The sequence below is a fragment of the Aethalodelphis obliquidens genome, unplaced genomic scaffold (genome assembly GCF_003676395.1).
Source record: "Aethalodelphis obliquidens isolate GAN/ISIS:26980383/991018 unplaced genomic scaffold, ASM367639v1 scaffold13, whole genome shotgun sequence".
NCBI lineage: Eukaryota > Metazoa > Chordata > Mammalia > Artiodactyla > Delphinidae > Aethalodelphis > Aethalodelphis obliquidens.
In genome coordinates this window covers 13,964,600-13,987,603 of record NW_020837957.1, presented here as the reverse complement: position 1 = coordinate 13,987,603, position 23,004 = coordinate 13,964,600, and the positions used below count along the sequence as shown (strand labels likewise).

Here is a 23,004-nt window from a genome sequence, read left to right as displayed (position 1 = left end):
GGTGCTGGCCAGGTGGTGACTCAGGAGCCTGGGATGTTCCGCCTGAGGATACCCTTTCTCAAGAGTTCTCCTTACCCCTCAGGTTCTCATAGAGATGAAACAATTTTAGATGAGCTTCATGGAAACAAAAGGTTTTTTGAGGGGGAGGTATTTTGTTTTTAAGATAAATATATGCTTAATTTTTATAGACCCTCAGTAACTACCAGTTGGATTCTCAGCAGCTTAAGTAAGCTGTCAAGTTTAAGGCAAGCTATACTCATCTCATTTTAGCCTCCCTTTTATAGTTGAACCACAGAAGTCAGAGCCCAAGATACCTTTCCACTTTTTCGTGTGGTATAGCATTTGTCAATATTAAATTTAATTTGTCCTAAGAGCAGCTCGCTAACAGCGAGAACACAAAGCTTGCTGAACTTCACTTTGTGTGTTCAGAACAGCCAGCATAGCAAACCTAATGAAATCAGCAATATTATTCTACCAAATCTAGCTCACCTCTGTTGATTAAAAATGTTATAGGTTTAAGGACTGACCCTATAAAAAAAACCATTTAAAATTTAACTATTTCATCACCTACTCTGTCACCTGTACTTTTTACATGGAAGAATATATACCAATTACCAATCCAGTGGGCCAACGTTAAGAGGTCATCATCAACAACAGACATTTATTGAGCGCCTATTGTGTGCAAGGCACTGTGCTAGGCATGGGGCTACAAAGACAAAGGAGAAACTGTCCCTGCTCTCAAAGAGCTTACAATCTAATTAGACTAACAGGACACATACATAAAAAGACAAAGGACAATCCAAGGTAGCATATAATATTAGGGCACTGAGTGGAAACAAACAGGATTGCAGCCTTTTTTTTGCATTTCTATGGTGGCTCAATACCCTGAGTAGGTGGGGATGAGGGAGCTAGAATAAAGGAGTTACTCCTATTCATTTATAAGCCTTGTAGACACTCTCTCACCTCTTCCCACTCCAAAATGTCTTATGGCATGTGCTAGAACCTAGGCAGTTGGTTCACTTTTACCCCCAAAGGCTTTAGTATTATAGTTCTCATTGAAGTGGCCTTTTGATAGGGTGACACACTGTCCTGGCTTTCCTGGGACTGTCCTGGTTTTGGTACAGAAAGTCCATATTTTGGAACTCCTCCCCTTCCCTCCTTCCTTGGCCATGGGGAAACCAGGATGGTACTTCTGAAAAACCTTGTCCTGTAGACCTCCCAACCTACTACGGCTATTGCTCTGGTAGGACCCAGCCCAGATCTGTTCCCCAGGTAGGTCTCTAGTTTAAAAACCTATAAGAAAGACCTTAAGAGACACCAAAGACTGCTGGTTTAAGAGTACACTGTAGACAAAAGACAGCAGGAGAGAATGATGGCAAAGACAGAATGAGGTTTAAGAGAGAAGCAATGAGGATAGAAGCAATGATTGGGTCAGGAACGAAAGATGTAAGTGTGCTAACATCACCTCCTAACACTTCAGAGAGAGAGAGTGGGAACACAGACCCTTCTTTCAGAGTGGGTCTGTTTAACAACCTGAATCATCATGCCAGTGGAATACAGGGTATATTTCTGAAATGAGGTCACTCCTACATAAGGGCAAATATTTGGGCCTATTAAATCGGTACACATGCATTTAAATAACACTCTCAGTCCTGATAGAATTTCAACATTTTCCTTCCTTCTAAATACCTTTACCTTCTAAACCAATAATTTTAATTTTTGAGGTGAGTTTTTATTTCAAAATAAGGATATAGCCTTCCATTTTAGCATAATTCAAAAAGATCAGTAATGGAGAGAACTTCAGAAAAAAAAGGTAATCTGTCTTGAGAGCTCTTGTCTGTAATCTGATACACATATCTGGTAGGAACCTAAGGGTTCCAAGAGACCTCACAGAAATTTCTCTTTTAAGTACAGTACTTTGCGTTTTGCTTTCATTTGTTTTTTGGAGAAAAGCTCTAACTCTGCAATCGTAGGACCTTGGAAGTTCCTGCATCACTCTGGTTGTATGTCTAGCCCTTAGGAGCACATACCAGGGTTAGTGAAGCACAGGGACTTAGTTATCAAACACCATTAACCGTAATGGAAATCACACAGCGAAGTCCTCACACAGCGAAGTCCCCACATATTCAGTGTGCTGCGAGGGAAGCAGCACTCTGAATATTTACCTCTTAATGTTCTTTTAATGTATGCTTTCTTGGGTGAATATTTACTGGAGAATATTACAGGCAAGATTCCTCCTTTTATGGGCCATTTGAAGTGATTGATTTTGCCTGTGCATTCCTGTACCGTTGCTCATAATGGCTATGGCCTCTGCCAAATGTTCTTGCGTTGAAATAACAGATGCCGGGGATGGGCCAGCCGTAGCTTTGTGTTACTGGGGTCTTAAAAGCTGAGAGGAAGCTGGTGACACAGCTGGGGAGAGAGGAGAAAGGTATGTAACATAATGAGTATGATGTAGGCTCCAAATACAGTTGGATATTGAAATCACTGAGGTCTGTAAACATGATTGTAGTCTTTTATATGAGTTGATTTTAATGATGTTGCGTCGTGTTAAGCCTGATAGTCATGAAATGATATTGGCAAGAGAAGAATTCAGTTGCCCACAGCCAGTTCCAGCAGCATAGTTTATCAGAGTTCTAGGTATTTTCTTTAAATGCTGTAATAAAACCACTGTCCAAGTGATAATTTCTTACATATTTATACCATAGTTTAAAAAATATAAATTCGCATACTCACATATCCTAGTCACATGTAGATTTAAAATATTTCCCAATGAAGCCAGGAATTTCAGAATTCCTTTGCTTTACACTCTTTTGAGTATCTGAGAGAGAAAAGTTACAAAAAAGATGGAGCTATCATATGATCTTAAAAAAACAAAACAAAAACAAAACCCCTAAAACCTGAGGATAATACAGACATTTGAGATATTATCTGATTAGGTAATATAGCTGCATCTTTGCATGTCCCAGTATGCCTTAAAAATAAAACTTGTTAAAGGAGCTACTTACATCTGAGCAATATAATCTCTTCAAGTGATGGGAAAGGTGGCCTATGAATCATTTATGTAAAATTCTTATGATTTTTTATAAGTTCATAAAGTACTGTTTGTCCAGAGTCCATGCTGTAGAAGAGATTGTGCTGGAATAGAATCCTATTGTTTCTTTAAAAAACTGAGACAATTTAAAGGACACATTCCAGTATGTTTTGGACAGACATTTCCATTGTATTGGCTTTTTACAGCTCACGCCGCACCACAATAATACCAACTTTATTTTTGCTAAATAAATATCTGGACTGTGTTTGCATCTCAATAACAGTACTCCATATAATTAATAGTACTAGTTAATGCAAAGGAATGGAGTCTCAGTACTAATTAAGGAAAGGGAAAAGAGGTGGTAATGTGAGAAAACTTCTTTAATCTCAAACCAGGTCATGTTTTGTAAAACAATGTCAGTCTCCGTACATAGTATTTGCTGGTGCCTTCAAATTTGGCATTAGAGAAATTAATGCCTCCTAAGCCATGTGTAAAGAAAACATTGGTATATTTTTTTAAAGGGTATTTTTGAACAATATTACTTGTGTAAATGAAAATCTTTCACACTAGCTGATCTTGGCTCGGAATAAAAATAAGTCCTTTATACTTCTGAAGACGAGGGAATGGCAGTGAATATAATGTAAGATTTGCAGGAAGTGAATCGGAATAGTTCATAGGATAAATGAGTCGTATGATGGGGAATCTCCTTGTATTCTCTTCTCCGCACAAACTCACAGAAATGCAGTTCCTTGCTCTTGTAGTCAGGGAATAGCATGAAAGATTCCCCCCACCCCCTCCCCCCCTTAGAATAGCATGGAAGTTCTCTCTCTCTCTCTCTCTCTCTGGTGCAAGAAGCACCAGAGAAGCAGGGAATGGATTTTGGCCAATGGGTTCCATGGAAGAGGTATGTTTTTAACCACAAGAGGGTGATAGGTAGTAGGGGGATATAAAAGGCCCCCTAAAATAAGGCTCCTGCTACTGTGGGAGCCCCATCATTCCAAGTGCAAAGTCCTCATGTGGGTCGACAAGAGGCTCGTTGAGAGAATTTCAGATCTGGAATGAAACTTAAGAGGTCCGCTGGTACAGTGACATCATTCTGCAGAAGAAGAAACTAGGGCTTTAGTGAAGTAACCTACGTCAATTATTACTAAAGCAAACTGTCTTTAAGTTTCTCTTGTTGGTATCTTTTTTGTTTGAACGACGCAGTTTTTGGTTTTCAATGTTGTCATTTGGAGCATTTCTGCATATTGGAAAAATGTCATAGCTGTTCTTGAAGCCTGAGGGTTCAAAAAATGCAATGCAACATTTCCAAGCCAAATACCGTCGCATGCTAACGATGAGCATTGGGAACACCGCAACTCATCTCCCAGTTCCGGGCCTTTTCCAACCATCACTCAGGATTAAAGAATTAGGAAGGATAAATTACCACATAATCATAATCTATAAAAATACTGGCCGAGAACACACTAAAAAACTCTCAATAAATAAATATTGGGCATTTGCTTATGAAAGTCAGTGAAGATATACTCTTCAGAAATCATGTCCATACTTTCAGGCTGCTTTTTACAAATCACACATACAGAGTCCAACAAACGGCAAAGGTTCAGGTTAGGATACAATTTGATAGAAAAATGACTTTTGACGTGGTATTTCTACAAAGGAATACAACTAATGTTGAGTTCCTAATGTCTCAGTTTCGAAGGCAATACTTAAAGAGATCCAAAATGTTTTTAGCCGTGGCAACATCATTTAAATGAGAGTTCAGCCCCTACGGTAACCCCTTTTGAAAGGGACGACACTCATTAGGATGTATTCATTCTGGAATTTTCCCTTACAGACCAACTGCACTGCTGTGTAGTCACGCCTCGGAGGCACCTGTACATGGTACTTCTTGAGAACTGAAGCTACCCCGGCCACCCATTCTGTTCCTCTTTCAGGTCTGGTGTTTCAAGAAGTTCAGTGGCCTGATGTCTGATACAGTGGGTTCTTGGGATATCCACCTGGCCACACACATTCCTCAGAACACAGGTTTATTCTCAGGATGACTTATAGCAAGTGATTCTGGTTTCCAGTCTGGTTGAAAAAAGTGAATATTGAATGTCTGTGCCCAGTTCTTAAAGACTCTTTTCTCTGTGATAAAGCGGTGATGACTGCCCTTCCGTCCTCGCTCGTGGGAGAGGTACATCGTACATTCATCAGGTCCAAGAGGTTCGTAATAGTGATAAGGTACTGAAGGGTGATTGGGATCCCTGTAGGAGGAAAACGAGATAACTGATTAAAGCCAAAAAAAAAAAAAATTCCTTTCACAGATTTAGGTAAGATGTTATCTTTAATAAGCCGATAAACACAAACCATACTTTCAAGTTAAATGAATTCAACAAACGGTTTAGCTGATGTTTAAGCAATATGCACGTGAAGAGGATCTGAGGCTATGAAATAAACTCAGCGACCATGATTATCAAACAGCAAGATTAAACGTGAGCCTGTAGGATGCTCAGGCTTTGGGGATTTGGAAACTACGTAGTCCTAAGAGCCAGCTATAGTTATGATTTCCACTCTTGCCCCACACAGTCTGTTTAGCACAAACAGCTATGAAGATATTTACAAAACAAAAACACATCATCCTCCTTCCCCAGCCCCGCCCCACTCCAAACCCTCCAGGGGCTTCCACTTCCACTAAGAGCGTGGCCTACAGGGTGTTCCGTGATCTGGCTCCTCTCCAGAGCCTTCTCCTAATCCACTTGACCTTGTCTGCTATGCTCCCGCCTTACTGGCCTCTCCGGTGGTCATCTCGACCAAGCTGGTCCCTCGCCTGAGGCCTTGGCTATTGAGGGCAGTCACCCGGCTGGAACGTTCTCTCATCAGCTCACTCCTTCTCACTGCTGGGGATCAATGCAAATGTATCCTCCTCGGAGAGGGCTTACCTGATGCCTGCTCCTTCTCTCTATCTCACTTGCATTTATTTCCCTTGTGGCATTAATCATTCTCTGAAACTGCTGTCGTTGTTTACTTGCTTATTGTCTGTTCACGAGAGCAGGCCTTTGTCTTGTTCTTAGCAGGCGCTCAATAACTATTTTTTGAAGTTCTGTTGTTGAAAGGAATTTATATGGAGTTAGCAGCTAAACGGCGGGCCTCTAAAGACAATTCTTCCTCCAGGTATGGAAAGTGGATGATGCAAGTTTGATCGCACGGGAGAAACTCAGCAGGCACGACGCCTCCATTTTTCTCTTGCTGTTTTAGACGGACAATGTACTTAAACCTAGAGTTTCTACGTTGAGAAAGTCCAAATCTTCAACCCCCGCTGTGTAGCCCGAGAGTCCCCACATTTTTCTGTCTCTATATCCCTGTCTCCGCCTCATAGGAGAAACACTGGCTCATTTGTTCAAGGTAATGTGAACAGGATTAACATGTGGTGGTGGTGAGCGCCCTGATGTAGGGTTACTAAAATATCTCACCCCCAAAGAGGTCTGGTCTCAGACTGGGTTCCATTCCACCCCACCTCTTCTGTCTTGATGTCTAAATGATAAGAGCAGTCAAGATATCCCAGCAGATAAACCCTCCTACCTTGACCTACACTCACCAAGCGGCCTTGTTGCAAGACTAAGCTCTTCTTGGTCTCTTCTTAGCGCTTCTCTTAAAAAGTGTCCCAGCTTCCTGCAAACCACCTTACAGGGTTTGATGCCCTGGGGTCTCCCTCCCAGCACTCAGCTTTACTCTAAGTACAGTAACTTGGTTTCCCAGAGATGCTCATCCTGCTAGATACCTATTCGTTTTCTTCAGAGGAGATCAATACACAAATGGCTTTTACAGTAGCAAGTTTTCTGGGGTCAGGGATCGAAGTCTTTTATCAAGAGGGGTGTCGAGTTCATGGCTCTGAAGACAATAAACCTTTGAGCTTCCTCTCCTCTGAGGTTACAGTTCTTCCAGGAAGAGAGATTTACTTTTGTCATGCAGCATTTAAACATTCCTCATCCTGGGTTGGATTCTGCGCTGAGTTAATAGTTTGCATCTCTGTTATGCCTGTCTCAGAAGTATCTCTATGTTCTATAGTGAGACATCAGATCCCGTCCTGTCCAGTTATTATAGAGTTTGCTTATTTACTTACCCTAGAAATTGAAACCCCTTAAAATTTTAATAGAACGTGTTTTCAATATAGAAAGTGCATGGTAGGAAAAATTCAAGTTGGAACGGACCACTATGAAGAAACAAAATTAAAAAAAGAGAAATAGAAATTTGTGAGACAAGTCTCCCCAGATTCATATGGCTTAATTTGGGGAACCGTGCTAAATTCGTGTTGCCATGGTAAACTTGGGGTTAAGCTTTTATTCCAGTACGGATCAGGTTTTAAATCTGATTCATCTAAGTTTTGGACATATTATTGGCATCAATCTGACTAAAGAGGCAATCAGGTTTCTAAAAATATCACGAGATTGATTTGACACCTAGGCATAGAGGGAAATTGGAAACCAGATAAAGGATGCTATAGGATCAATTTCCTTATTCAGGAAGACCATCTCCTTGAATGAAAATGTATCTGGCTCCACACTGCTCTCCTAAAGGGAGAATTAAATTTACATATTTGGTTCTGATGGTTTCAAAGGTGTCCAAATAACTGAGGGTTGTCTCCATGCTTTAAAACTTTGTCCAAATGGCAGAAAAGGGCTTGATGGGACTTAGAAGGCAGAGCCGAAGCAACTGCAGGGACAGCTCTGCTGTAGGTTGTCAGCCTGCCATCAGGTGTCATCCACTGTGCTGTTCAGAAAGCCCTTCCTTCAGAAAGTTCAAGCTTATAATTCCTTAAGCCTTTTTTCCCAAGCCTGACTTTCTAAAGGCTGCCATAGTTTGTTTCCCCTCCACCTGATCCAAATGAAAACAGCAATAAAAATCAGCAGACTTTCCACATCAGGAGGCTACTGCTGTAAAAGAGAGGATTCTGGAGCTCAGGTTGCTGTCTGGGGTCAGGGGATGCTCAGGGAGTGAAGGTGCAGGGGTGCGGGCTGTGTGGGCATGATAATCACAGAGCCAGTTCCCTAAGTGGCAGCAGCCTCTCATCAGCCCTCCAGGGGCCAGTGGGGGAACAAATCCTGCAGAATAATGTGAAGAAGGATTGTTTTTTCTCTATAGAGAAAGCAGGTAGGGAGAATGAAAGAACTACCATGTAGTGCACAGGTATTAAAGAAATACCATGGCCTATGTTCCACCTCCATAGAGTCTGGTTTAATTGATTTGGAGAGGGTCCCAGGCATAGGTATTTTAAAAAGTGCCTTAGGTTTGAGTATCAAAATAAATAATGGCAGTATTGGATTATGAGTCCCACAAAATAAAACTGAATAAATATCCATGAGCCCATGATGATTTCAATAAATTACTGAATAAATAAATAAATGAAATACAGAATAATTCCAATTAATAATCTAGAAAGAATGAGGGAATAGAAAATCACCATTAGAACAATGCAGTAATTGTTGCAGGCAAGATGCACAGATGAATGGAATATGAGAGAGGAAAAGCATGAGGAGAAATAGGTTATTTGCATAAAGTCCCCCCAATGTATTTATTAATGATAGAGGGAAAAATTGTAACTTTACAATGAGTAAACCTGGCAGACACCACCTTCACCAAGTGACCAAGGTTAACATCACCAGTAATAAGACATTTTGACATCATGTACCTCTTGATATGAAATGCTATTGCTTCTGTGGTATCCTTCTCAGTAATGCATAGCCTCAATCTAATAATTAGAAACTATCACACAAATCCAAAGTGATGGACATCCTACAATGACCAGAATTCTTCAAATGTGTCAGAGTCATGAAAGATAAGGAAAGACTGAGGAACTGTCACAGACTGGAGGAGGCTAATGAGACATGATAAGAAAATGCAAAGGGATCCTGGATTGGGTTCTGCAGGAGAAAAATGACATCAGTAGGAAAAATGGTGAAATGTGGATAAAGTTTGAAATTTATTTAAGAGTATTGTACCGGTGTTAATTTCTTAGTTTTGATAATTTTGATAATTGGACCAAAATGGTAACATTAGGGGAAGCTGGGTGAAGGGTATACAAGAACTCTCTGTACACTTTTTGCAATATTTTCTGTAAGTCTAAAACTTTTTCGAAACAAAAAAATTTAAAAAGGTAACAATGTTATAAAGTTCTGTAGGACATTCTAATATGCAGCCAGGTTTAAGAAGGCTGATTTAGTTAAATACCTGCTAAGCCTCAGTGCTTAGCTTATATTATCTCCTTTATTCTCCATCAGGCGTCTAAGGTTAAGTATCACTACTCCGTGTGATGGGTGAGCATCCGGCACCCAGGGTGAGAATCCGGCGCCCAGGGTGAGAGTCCTGTGCCTGGTTTAAGCACACAGCCTCACTCATGGGCCATCCAAGATTCTAGACTTGACTCACATAGTGCTCAGCACTCCACATAGACTAACATTTAATCCTCACGTCACCCCAGTGAGAGAGGTACTGTTATTACCTCTGTTTTACAATGAGAAAACTCATACCCAGAGAAATTGAAGAAGTTTCAGGGCCCAGATCTGAACCAAAGCTGTACTCTTAAGAGTGAGGCTCTGTGTCTTGGAAAAATTCCTGTGCCACCAGGTGGCTGTCCGCACTAATGGCACCCCGGGTTCCCGTTGGGTTGGCACCATATGGTTGAGAGCAACTCTGGCCTTGCTGCATTCTCCCAAGCACCCACCTACCGAGGTGCCCCGTGCCTGGTGGGCACTGTGCAGCGGGTCAGGGTGCGAAGCACAGGCCTCATGCTCATTTACAGTTCTGCCCACTGATATGTTATCACTGGCAGCAGGAGTTGGTGACGTGCCATTTTAAATCTTCTAAAGCTAGGCTGTGCAATTGGAAAGAAACCTTGTGTCATTAACAGGTAAGGGTGGATATTTCCATTTCCGGGTATGATCTAGGTTGACCCTGATCTCCCAGTTTGGGTTGGACGATCTAGAAGGCTACAAAGATCCTGAGGAAAGAATGGTGCTTTTGCCTCTCTTGAGAGCCTCAGATACTCTCTCCAAACACACTTTTATTCTTGGCATGGTATACAGTACCATATAGCAGGTAGTCAGGGACCGTTTGAGGGATAGTGTTGAATCAGTAGCTGTCAAGTACCTCGGTTGTTCGGAAACTGGCTCGCACTGGGGGTCTTGGGGACAGTACGGAGCATTCAGAAGGAAATGTTCCCCTAACAGGCCTTCCTACACAGCTGCTTCAGGCCCGGGAGGCCCCATGAACCACCTTTATTCTGTTGCCTCCATTTCTTGTTTTTACAGCCTCTTTTGGAAGGAAACTGCCACACGCCTTGGAAGCCAGTGAAATAATACTTGTGCTTCTGGGGCACAAAAAGTGCCGAGAGCCTGCGGCTGCCCACCCGTCATGGGTCAAAGGCCCAAGTGAGTCGCCTGAACCCCATATCCACACCCAACCACTCAGGCACCTCAGGTGATGCCATAGCGTCTCATAACAGATGCATTGGAGCCACGGGACAGAGGAAAGTAATGAAGACATCCAGTGACCAGTAAGTTGGTCAAATTATAGCAAAGATAGAAGAAGAAATTATGGCAAAGTTAAGCATCTATGAAGAAAAAAGTACAACAATGTATTTTAAGTTCACTTCATAAAATGTGAACCACGTGGACGCATTACATTCCATACCCGTCCTCTGTAAGCGTCTGATTCTACAGGGCAGACTGGTGCCAAGTAGGAACTTGCCCTGTAATGCTGGCAGCTTTATTAACGTTCACTAGCTAATAACTCTGGCAGAATCGGCTCTCTGATATTCACGATACCTTTGAGATGTCCTTCACGTTATGGATAAGATATTAATTTAGTTCCATGACAGTGATTACTCTGAGTCGTTACTCTACTAATTAATACTCAGGAAATGATGGGTAACAGAGAGTTGTAAACTTGGTAATGTGTTAAGTATGACCAGAAATATGACTGTTAGATAGAATTTAAATTCTTGGCCCATTGTTATCACAAATAATTTACAATGGAAAATGAGATTAAAAATACTCACCATCACTTAGTTTGGAAAGCAATGATAACAGAGCTTTTCCATTGCAATTTATAGTCCATCTAGAGAGAATGGATTTGCCTTCCCATATGGATACGGCGTGATTTAAAGGTCTATGTCCCCATAATAATATATTTTGAGGCTGTCTCTGGTGTGACACAACATTAATTTTCTCTGGCTTTCTGAACACTGATGAGCCTGGCGTCCAGTGATAGAGGCAGGATGGAGACTGATGTCTCATGCCTGAGGACCCAGTGCTGGCCTTGGCTGGGAACGATACAGGTGGCCACCAGTGACTTCTCTGGACCCTCGAAATCGGTACTTGCCACTGGCTAATTATACTCTTCACTCACCTGGCACTTTTGATCTTGGAATAAATATAGAATCAGTCTCCTAAACACCGTCAAGGAAAGGAAGGTTTTTATTTATTCGTTGAGTTAATCAATACTGAATATACACTACGTGCCAGACACAATGGCAAGAGCTAGGGACACAAACGTGGCTTGAGATAGGACCCCTTCCCTTGAGGAGATTACAGGCTGATGAAGGAGATGGACATGTCACTCAGTTAGCTGAGGCAGAGGGGAAGGTGGCAGAGGCCCCAGTAGGGGCCCAGGTGGGGTCTGACTCAGATAGGAAGGCAAGGAAAGCTTGGAGGAAGAGGACCTCCAAAGCAGTGGAGGGAGGGGTTAAGAGTGTTAGCTCTTGAGCCCTGAAGACCTGAATTCAAATCCCAGCTCCATCACTTACCTGCCCCACGACTTTGGCCAGTTGTTTCATGTCCTCAAGCTTCATATGTAAAATGGCGATAATAATAATGTTTATCTCCTGGGATTATCATAAAGGTTCCATGAAATGGCACCTGTACTTGTACTCAGCACAGCACCAGCATGTGGTATGCGCAGAAAAACTATCAGCCATTAATATTACGGTGAAGAACCGGTAGTGATCAGCCAGATTAAGGAGGGGATGGATGTTCCGAGATGAGGGCAAAGGGACAGGTGTGTGCAGGGTGAGCTCCTTCTTGAGTTCCTCAGTATGGCTAAAACAAGTCTGTGAGTAGAGGAGATGAGACTAAGGTGGCTGCAGAGGTCAGGTCCTGAGGGCTTGTGTGCTAAGCTAGGGAGTGTGAACTTTCTTCTAAAAGCTGTGGGGACCTACGGAGGGGTTTAAGTGATAGAGTCAGACTTGCGGTTTATCCAACAGCACAGTGGTGTTTGGAGAGGAAAGAGAAAGACCAGAGTTGGGGAGAGTGGTCAGGAGGCTATTGCAGCACCAGATTAAGGAGGAAACGGTTGCACGCCAGTCACATGACTTTTAGTCAGCGTTAGATTCTGCCAGGTTTCGAATAACATGTCCTTCATCTGCCACCATGGCCATTTATACATTCACTCTTTCCATTTGTGGTGTTAAATATGAACGTGGGGTTATTCGTCTCCCTAAGGAGTCCATGTGCTTAGTAGTTTAGAGACTACTGGAAATCTTCTTGCCAATGAATGATTCCTGGAAGTAAGCCTGGCCCTTTGGGTGGGAGGGATGAGAAGGCCAGAACTCCAGGAGAGCTGGATGGAAAATGACAGCTCCAGGCTTGTAGGAGTGAACCCACTCACACGTCTTAGAAGTCAGGCACTCATGGATGGCTCAGCTGTCTGCTCCCAGGATATAATTTAGTCCCCTCCTGCACCTCCCTATATATCCCAGCATATAGCAGCTGACATTCCCTTTGGGTCACTGCCACGCTAAGCTGATGGAAATGACTGCAGAAGTAGTCCAGCGTTTGGTCCTCCTGTGCCTTGGTTTCCTTGGCAAGGAGACAGTGATGACTCTATTCTCCTTAAAAGTGTGTGAGAGTGTGATTTAGATTGGAAAGCGGTATGACCGTATCTTAGACCAGAGGTCATCAAGGCTGTCAATGTTCTTATTTGCCACGGGACCCTTTGTGATATGAGAGCCCACAGGTAAAACAGAGAGAAGTTCATCTGCTGCCGATGAAGTGGGTCAGGAGGGGGCAATGTTCTTTCATCTTAGCTCCTTGCCCTTGTTCCACCGGATCAGGTCAGGAGAAAGCCAGAGCTGGATGTTTCAGTAAAGCCCTGCGCGTCAGAGACTACTGACAGGCAGAACGTGAATAATTTCTCCCACAGGAACCTTGGGAACCTTCTGTCCCTTATGATTGAATTGTGTCCAAGTGACACGCAGGAGACCAAAGGCAGGAACCCTGTCACATTCATCTTTGATTATGTCCCTAAGTGCCCAACACAAGTTAGGTGAATGAATCAGGGTCCCTGTGATTTTGTTTAGTAAATGACTTCTTTTGAGGGTCCTAGTTGTATCTCAAAGTCTGGAAAGGTTAATTTACCCAAAAAGAGCAGTTGGCTCTCCTTTCGTTTGCTGAACCCTGGCCCCATGTGCCTAACTCTTCATTCCAGTGAGAGACTGGGCATAAAGAAGCCACAGAATGGGGGGGTCTGCTGTGAGCAGCCCGTGGGGTGTTCTGCAAGGAGCTGGAGGGAAAGTGGGACCCAATTCACGTGGGAGCCTTTCGTGTCCTTGGCCCTCCCTGCCAACAAAGCACTGTTCATTAGTGCTCGCCAGACAGCTCCTTAAAATGTGCTCATGGGTGCATACCTGCAGATGAGTGAGCCCTTTCTCCTCGAAAATTTATCCACACTTAATGTACACCAGCACTGTGCCAAGAATTCCTCATCTATTATGTCATGGAATTATCATATAACCCCGTGAGGTAAGTACTAATGTCATCATCATCTGCAGACGTGGAAACTACGGCTTCTGAGACGGTCATTAAGTAACCTGCCCACGGTAACTAAGGCTCAGTGAGGTTGAATAACTTTCTCAAGGTCACATAGCTTCTGACCTTGAGAAATATGGCTCATTTTCGGTCATATAAACACCCTTTGACTACAGCACGAGAGAGAGAGGACAGGGCCATTCATTCACTCAGTATGTATGAAGCATCTGCTATAGGTCAGGACGGTACTGATCTACTGTCCTGTGCACCATGGCTCCAACAGTGATCCCAACACACAAAAGTCTCTGCCCTCGAGGTGTGTATATTCTGGTGGACTCGACCAGCGTGAGGTCTGTCATCTCACAAAAGCTTCCCTACCACTTTTGGCCCCGGTGATATCTTATCTCCCTAAGTCCTACAGCTCATGACACATGTACCCTGCTGGTCTTAGAGTTCTTAGCTTCTTTCAAAATCAAGACCAAGGGGGAATGATCAGACTAGTAGCTGGATTAACTTATAAGTTGCTTTTTCATTTTCTGGTGGTGATACTCTTTGCAAGAGTCATTTTGACTCCAAGTGGCTTTGCTGTGCTTGTTAGATTTCTGTGTGGGTAAGGCTTATCGTAAGCCTCCAGGAAGCAAGAGCTGTGGCCTGTTCTTTGAACCCCTCCCAAAATTCTTGGTACCTTTCAGGGCAATTCTCAAGGGCTTAGGAAAATATTAATAATTATTTTATGTATAATATTAAAGTATTAGTATCACTAATGTTATTAATAATCTTTCCTGAGCACTAACTGTGTGCTGGGCACTGTGTCAAACGTTCTACTGCCATGATCTCATTTAATCCTCACCATGACCTGTTTGCTTTTATTATTATTTTCTTATGTTCATTTTGCAGATGAGGACAGCAAGGTTCAAGGTCACCGGTAGGAACTGGGTGCCTGGTGGTTCAGCCCATGTGTCCTGGACGTGAAGATGAAAGGAACCTGGGAATCAATCTTTACTGCTCCTTCCTTTCTTACCCTTCCTAAACAAGCATCAGGACTGAAGAGGATGCTGTCACCAGCCTAACCCTCTGCACCAGAGGATGGCCAGCACACTTCTTCGCTCTCTCTGATAGGACACTGGGGTTAGGGAGCCTTCTGATGAGTCCTGGCCAAAATCATCTTATGAGAACAACTGTTGAACCTTTGGGATGGTGGCTGAGGAACAGAAATTCAGAGCAGCTGCCAACATACGGTGCACGGACGGTATCTTGACTTCCTTGCTAGTGTCATCGTGTAAATTGTTCCCGTCCTAAGTGCACCAAGCCGTGATGAACTAAATCTGAGTAAGAGAAATGACAGGTTAACTTGCCTTTCATTTGTTTTCCATAATAAGTGCAATATTTCCTTGAACACTTTAAGTCATTAACATTTCAATTTCTTCATGCTCTTTTTCTCCGGTGCCCTAATGGCAATATTACATAATTATATCTGCCGTCTAACCATCAGCTTTGATGGCTCTTTGCATGCCCAAAGGGGCCACTGCCACTGCCTTTGTTAGCCTGTTGGTTTGAGGAGGCAGTTGGCTTTTTTACACCATCTTACCTACTTTTTTGCACAGAGGTTGTTAAAGGGGAAAACAAGGCCAGTGCATTAAGTGATGCGGAACTGGGTGAGGGTCCAGGCTCACTCTGGCCATGCACTAGGTGCTGTTCCAAGCACTTTACATGTATTCACTTATTTAATCCACCTCCAATACTCTGAGGCAGAGTCTATCATTATCATCACATCCACTTCTAATGACGAGGAAGCTGAGACACAGAGAGAATGAGTGACCTACTCAAGGTCGCACTAGGTTAGTAAGTGGCAGGGCTGGGCTTTGAACCTGTGCCATCTGCGTCCAGACTCCACCCACTTCCTTACTACATCATGTCTTCCCTGGGGATGCATGAGTCCAGGCAGATTTCAAAGGCCTGCTCTGTCCACCCCTTTCCTTCTCCCCTGTGACCTGACTCTTACATATAAACTAGTACTGCTGCTGTGTGGTCTTTGGATTAAAAAGGGTGGGAGAAAAGTGGCAAAGTGATAATGGCACAATTAAGCATGCTTCATCATTCTTGCATCAAACCTCCAAATGGTAGAATTTGCCTAAAGGCTCACAGACTTTGAGAAGTTGTTAGGTTTAAAACACATGAAGGTATAAGCAGGCATAAATTTTAATGAACAAGTTTAAAATGCCCTCCCACCCCAGATCTTACCATTTAAATATCATGACTGAGGCCATGTGCAGGTCAGCAGGCATGCCTGAAAACTAGGAAACTTTCTGATTTTATTGGCATCGCTCCTTTAGGTTACAGGTGAATTTCAATCGGCCTTCCACAAATCAGGCCCTGAATATTTCTCAGTGTGTCTGTTAGTACACATCGAACTCTACCTGGGCACATGCCAGGAGGTAACTTAAGGTAGCAATAGAAATTATTATTACATCAAAATAATTATGCCTGTGCTTTTGGTCTTAGAAACACAAACCGAGGCTACTGATGTGGAAAGGGAAAGAGACTAAGAGGAATATTTTAATTTTGGAAAACAGGCCTTAACCGTCAAAGAAATTGCCCTCTTTAATTCATTAAAAATTACTACATTCCTTTCAAATGAGAATAAAACTAATATATTTTTTGATGAATTAATGAATTAATTAATTTATTTTGGGCTGCATTGGGTCTTTGTTGCTGTGCACGGGCTTTCTCTAGTTGTGGTGAGCAGGGGCTACTCTTCATTGCAGTGTGCGGCTTCTCATCGCGGTGGCTTCCCTTGTTGCGGAGCATGGGCTCTAGGCACGGGGGCTTCAGTAGTTGTAGTTCACAGGCTCTAGAGCTCAGGCTCTCTAGTTGTGGCTTACAGGCTTAGTTCTCCGCGGCATGTGGGATCTTCCCAGAGCAGGGATTGAACCCGTGTCCCCTGCATTGGCAGGCGGATTCTTAACCACTGCACCACCAGGGAAATCCCCAAAACGAATATTTCTTAATGCTTGTTCATTGTTAATATTATGCCAATTACTGCATTACTTTTGGCTGATAAATATTCAGAGGATAAATGAAGCCCACAAGATGGATTAATTCTCCAGCAGTACAAACAAAAACTTTCAATATTTTATATCACATAATTAAATGCCGTTTGCTGTTTCTAGAACCAGGACTTGGGACATGTTAATTAATTGCTTCAAGAAGACAGTAAGACATGTTTCATGGTTGATAGGTGGAATCAGATATTTATAAACACTGCACAACACTGCTGATGAATTACATTTGCAGAATAAATCCTACCTGCAGAAGTCTGGGGGCACCATGCCATAAACATTGATCCTGTCACAGAGCTCCAGGGCAATCGTCATTGTGAACCAGCCAGTGCTGAGCCAAGTGTTGGAGATCTTCCTGGAAGGAACAACAGTTAAGTGTGCAGCTGGTAAAATAATCATTATTCCCACTCCATCTTAAACCTTTTCTGGAACAAGGCTGACTATAAACACACGCACTCTCTCTCTCTCCATTTGGTAAACTCTCTCTCTCACTCTCTCTCTATCTGCTAAAGCTGGAACTTTAGCAGATAGAAATCTGTTACTCATGCCACCATATTCCATGATAATATGATAAATGATGTCTGTACTCCATCATGGTGGATTCTCAAGGGACTTCTACATAGTCAAAGATGATGATCAATGTTTCAATGTTTAAGTGCGAATTATTACCACTCAATTTCTTGTAAGATGACAATCCTCGTGTGTCGGCTCTTTATTAACTAGAATACTTGACTAGCTATAAGCATTCTTTTTTGCTCCACGCAGGGTGGATAACAAAGAGCTTACTAAATGTGAATAAACACAGTTGTCTTTATCTATCAATTGATCAACTGATTGACCAAATGATCTTAGGGTAGAAGCTTGCCTTCAACTAGACTAATTAACACCAACATCGTGACTGAATGTCTTTCCTTAGAAGGAGTACATTCATTTGGGAATGGGCTAATGACCAGAGGAAAAGGGACACAGGGATGCTTACGTTTAATTGAGCATTTGCTTTATTTTACCTCAGAACAGTCCGAGCCCTGTGAAAATTTTTATTAAATGACCAAAAATGGACAGAATTTAAGGAATAAATCGGTGGGTTCCAACATTCATTCATTTGCCCAATCAAACATCTGTATTGAGCCCCAAACACACACCAAGTCTAAGGGTAATCGTGGAGACACAACATCAAGGTCTAATGTGACTTGTGAGGATGACTCGGTCCACCATGCTATGCTGCTGTGGATATTAATTTCAATTCTTTGGGGGTTGCTGCATTTACTTTTTTTTTTCAGTGCTTGTGGCATGCATCATTAGCCAGTTTCAAACACCTTATCCCCAAGGTCAGACTGTCTGACTTTGCCCAGCCATAGCACCGTATGTGATGTGAATGAAAGAGCCGCAGGAAAGCTTTTCTACTTGCACTGCGTAGCACCCCTCTTTGAAAAGGAAGAGTTTTTGTTAAGCAGTTTGCATTATTTCCATTTCGCATAAGGAATAACAACCAAAAAAGACATTTTAAGATGTCTTTTGTTTTGTCACCTACCTGACAGGAATGGGTAATTTAGTCATTCCTGAGTTCGTGGCTTCAACTTTCTAGTTCTTAACTCCTTTACTCATTTTTATTTTCCATTCCATTGTATCCAGATCCAGTAATATCCCAGGAAGTACATTTAAAATATTCTCAAGATGGAAATAGCATGGATTTGTATCTTACTAGTTTCTGTTATTCACCAGCTAAATGACCTGAGGCAGGTTATTGCTGTTCTTTGAACCTTGATTTCTTATCTAGAAAGCAAGCATGGGAAGCTCTATCTTCCTGTGCTATTTCGAGGACTAAAGGAGAGAATATCATAAAAAGTTATCTAGTCTGGTGTGTTGATACATCAAGATCCCTTCCTCGCCTCTTGGTTACTAGGTTGGAGCAAATGAAATAATAATTCAACCATTACTCCCAGTGCTTTTTAGCACACACAAAACAACTGATATCCTTCCAACACTGCTACTGGCTCTTGTGTAGGAGCCATCGTCAGTAGTCCGGGCAGTACAGTAAGTCCCTTACATACGAACTTTCAAGTTGCAAACTTTCAAAGATGTGAACGTGCGTTCGCATGTCCAATCACATAAGTTAGTTCACGTGTCTGGCATACATAGTCACATGCGTGCATCCTCTACAAGTGGTTGTGCTTTTGCGTACTTTACTGTACAGTACAGTATAGAGTACAGTAGTACAGTATCTTTATTACAAGCCCAGGGTGTCATCTGTGATGAGGAAAAAAGAGCTACTACCCAGACATCACTGGATTGTTTTTTTCAAGAGGGTAGATAGAATTGAATCCAGCAAGGGAATGGAACTTGTACCATCAACATCAGGCATGAGTGACATTGCTGCTTGCCCTCCATCTCCTGTTGCTGATGATCCTTCAGCTCTACCATCTCCCACCTCCTCTCCCTCCTCCAGTCAGTAAGTCTTCTTGCCTGTTCACTCGATACCAGCTCCTGTATGTAGCTGTTGTACTGTACTTTTCAAGGTACGGTACTGTAAGATTAAAAACTTTTTTTATTTTTTGTGTTTGTTTTTTTATGTATTATTTGTGTAAAAAGTATTATAAATCTACTACAGTACAGCACTATATAGCCAATTGTGTTAGTTGGGTACCTAGGCTAACTTTGTTGGACTTACGAACAAATTGGACTTATGAACACACTCTTAGAACGGGAAGTTTTCATATGCAGGGGACTCACTGTAATTAGAAAATTCTGGAGCCTCCAGCCTACATAGGTATTAACAATCTCCCTTGTTTTTCACCAGGGCTCTAAATTCATAAGAACTTTGGGACTGGAGGAGGTGGGACAGAGCAGAGCTGACTGAATGGGGGAGGGGAAGAGAAGGCAGTGCCTTGCCTCAAGTTAGACCTTGTCTTCACCAAGGCTGTGACCTTGAGATGGCAGGTTGTTCTAGACTTAAACTGGGAGAGTGAATAACCGGAATGATGTGGAGCCCAGGAGGAGAATGACAGCTTACTTATACCCCCAGATTCCTGATCCAAGAATCACACTCATGTCCCTATGCTTTTGAGTTGTAGGAAACACTAAGAGGGCTTTTCCCAGTGGCAGAAACTTCCCTACAACTTTGGCTTTCTTTTGTGTGATGTAGTAGAAATCACAAGCCACAGCCTGAAATATAGGGGCATGTGACTCTACAGAAAAAGATTTAATGGGTAAAAATGGGGAGAATAAAAAGTGGAGGACTAAAGAAACTAAGGTGAACATTTCTTTAAAGTGCCACTTAAAATTCCCCGGACTTGCGAAATAGTAGTCTTTTGGGATCACAGGCTATAGAAATGTAACTGCTTTGTGTTTTCTAAAAAGATTTGAACTCTTTTTCCAACAAAGGAATATCTAGTGTTTTTACACTGAATCAGCTGTAATGAAGGAATATGAAGAGCTGTCATGTGCTAATTAGGGAAAATTATCAGATATTCTTTTATATGATGAAGTAACACACTAAGCTGATAATGCTATAGTACACACTAAATTACAATTAAAGGCCTTTCTGCTCCACCAGAATCTCATTTATAATATCTATGGAAATATTCTTCCTGCAGTTATTTCATTTATACTTCTTTTATCTAATTACTATAATATTGGTTCTGAATCATATTTTCCTAATGTACCCTGTTCAATTATAAAGTTATTTTCAAGTGCAGTTACTTTCTAATATCAAAGAATACCACTTGGCCATCTATGTCATTTGTCATGCTTCTTAATTGCAGATTGTTCCTGAGACATTTTTTCTCCACTTTTAAGTAGGGTGAAATTTCCATAAATCAAAAATTATTGAATTATCTCATTTCTTCAAAATATTAGCCGGAAATGAATGTCCTGATTGTGAGATTGCAAAATTAGATATTCCATACTTTGTGTATCTTTAATCCATGCCACTGTTTTGTTAGGTTTCAAGAAAAACATACACAGAGGCAATACTGTTAAACCCTAAGTGTTTTGTATTTTAGTTTATAGAAATAGTTTTGTTCTGAAGGGCTGTTCCGGACTTTGTTCTTTAGCTTGGAGTAGACTGAAGATTAAGAATATGGACACAGGAGAATATTGAGTCAATACAATATTAGCTTCTTTAAGACAGTTTCTTAAAGGTAAGAGGCACAAAGATTCTAAAAGTTGACAGTGTACTTTGGCATCCTACAAATCCATCAGTGTGATTCCCTGTGTGGGGACTGCATGGATCCTAGAAGATGGATGAGAAGCCTGGTAGCCAGTCCATGAAATTTTACCTGTCTCTTACCATCTGGGCTCGCTAAGGATACAGGCGTATTGAGCAAAATGTTTTCACTGGTCAGAATTTAATGAATTTAGTGAGTGGGTTATGTCTTGATGTGAGGTTGTTTCCTAAAGATGTAAGGATGTAATGACTAGTCTCCAAGTTTTCAACTTAATCCCTTAAGAAGATCCGGAGCAATGTGTAAACATCCTAAATAGCTAACACTGCAGCAGTGTTTCAGGAATACTTACATTTAGCAAACAACCATTAAACTCAAAAGAGAGAAGTGTTTTCTATTGAAGAGAGTCTTTCTACTTATTTTGAATTTTCCAACCAGAAAAAAATGAAACTGTAAATAACTTCCCTCATTCTCCTTCTCTTATAAAGCGCTCTCTTGGTTAAATAACTCATTCAAATGAGCAACAGTCTGTTATTTGTATGTTTTTTTTTTCTTATTTGTGGTTTTTAAAGGACAGTAAGTGACTGGATTTCATGACAGCATGTGATGGTGACCAGGATCCCCCATGTGATCTACTGGCTGGGCTAACCATGGAATCACCTGGGCTTCCAGGGAAGGAGGCCACAGTGCCAGTGGCCAGGTCCACCTCTCCTCAGTCCATCAGATGCCACGCCCACTTTTGCCTGGACCAGCCCTCAAATGGTCACAAGGTTTTAAGGATTTAAAAAGAAAGCTCTTCCCTGCAAAGAATTTGGGAATGCTGGGCTTTGGTCTTTCTTTAAAACTCTGTTCTTCATAATGAGCTGCCTAAGCGATAGCCAAAAGGATTTAGTACTTCACATTCTTTACTTATCGAATCTCTTTAGTTTTAAGATAAGAAATTGATGCAGGAACAGTTTTTGTAAGGGAGGGGGTAAATTACATCATTAAATGTGTATTAATTATAAACATATGTGTTTTAGAATTAAGGAAATGAGGAAATTTAATTATTAGACTGGTCCTACGAGGCCTAGTCACTATGCCCTTGTCACATGTGAGGTCACTGAAATGTTAGATATCTTGTCCAAGACCATATATCTAGTGAGGGACAAAGAATTCCAACCCAGAGCTCTGTGTTTGGACTACAGCACATGGCTCCTTTCAATATCTATAGCTGTCCTTTTCTTCACCTAGATTCGGCCAGCTCCCCACCCTTTATCTCTGCTTCCTCTCTGGCTACTCCCCGCCAGCACTCCTGTTGCAGCCACAGGGACTCTTCTCCAGCCCCCTGGAAGTCCTCTTACCTCCAAGCTCTTATACCCATAAGGATGTTTCTCTCTCCCCTTCTCAGGTTCTTCTTTACCTGGATAAATACTTATTGGCCTAGGTCTCAGCTTAAATACACCTTTTGGAGAAAGTCTTTCCTCACACCTTCATCTTCTAGACCAGTGCTTTTCAAAAGATTTTGACCTATAGTCAGAAATACATTTTGCCTCATGATTGAGCATATATGCTCACATGTATTGTACATGGTTTTCATTTCATTTTAGTTTCCTAAAGTGTGTAATTTAGTTTTTTTTAATATACTCACAGAATTGTGCTCTCATCATCCCTATCTAATTCCAGGGCAATTTTATCACTTCAAAAGAAGACCCTGTATATGTATATTTCTATGTATAAAACCGAAACAAATTTTATCCCATGAAATAATACTTTGCCTTACTTACTATAGGAGATGAATGCTGATATTGTCTGTTTTATTCCATTCTTTCCATTACATTAAAAACAATCTTGCAGTGACTCAATACATACATTTCATGTTCCATTACTGAGTTGTAAGCAGCAGTTTGGTAAGCCTTGTCCTAGACTACGGCAGGTCTCTCTGTCCCACTGGTCATAGCACCGTTTTCTTCCCCTCACATGAC

At 41.8% G+C, this 23,004-nt stretch overlaps 1 protein-coding gene across 2 annotated transcripts in view; it reads right to left on the bottom strand.

Annotated features, from left to right (window-relative positions):
• Nucleotides 1–4,523: 4,523 nt before the first annotated feature.
• The window catches only part of ST6GALNAC5 (ST6 N-acetylgalactosaminide alpha-2,6-sialyltransferase 5), a 174,719-nt gene continuing 156,238 nt past the window's right edge, over nt 4,524–23,004 (bottom strand). The window contains exons 4-5 of one of the 2 annotated variants that reach the window (XM_027114524.1): nt 17,125–17,232; nt 4,524–5,283 (exon numbers count right to left, since the gene is read on the bottom strand). In XM_027114524.1, coding sequence (XP_026970325.1) covers nt 5,052–5,283; nt 17,125–17,232 — 340 coding nt within the window. In that variant the 3' untranslated portion in view covers nt 4,524–5,051. Of the gene's footprint in view, nt 5,284–17,124; nt 17,233–23,004 lie in introns of those variants that run through there. The other variant, XM_027114526.1, reaches the window with a different exon arrangement.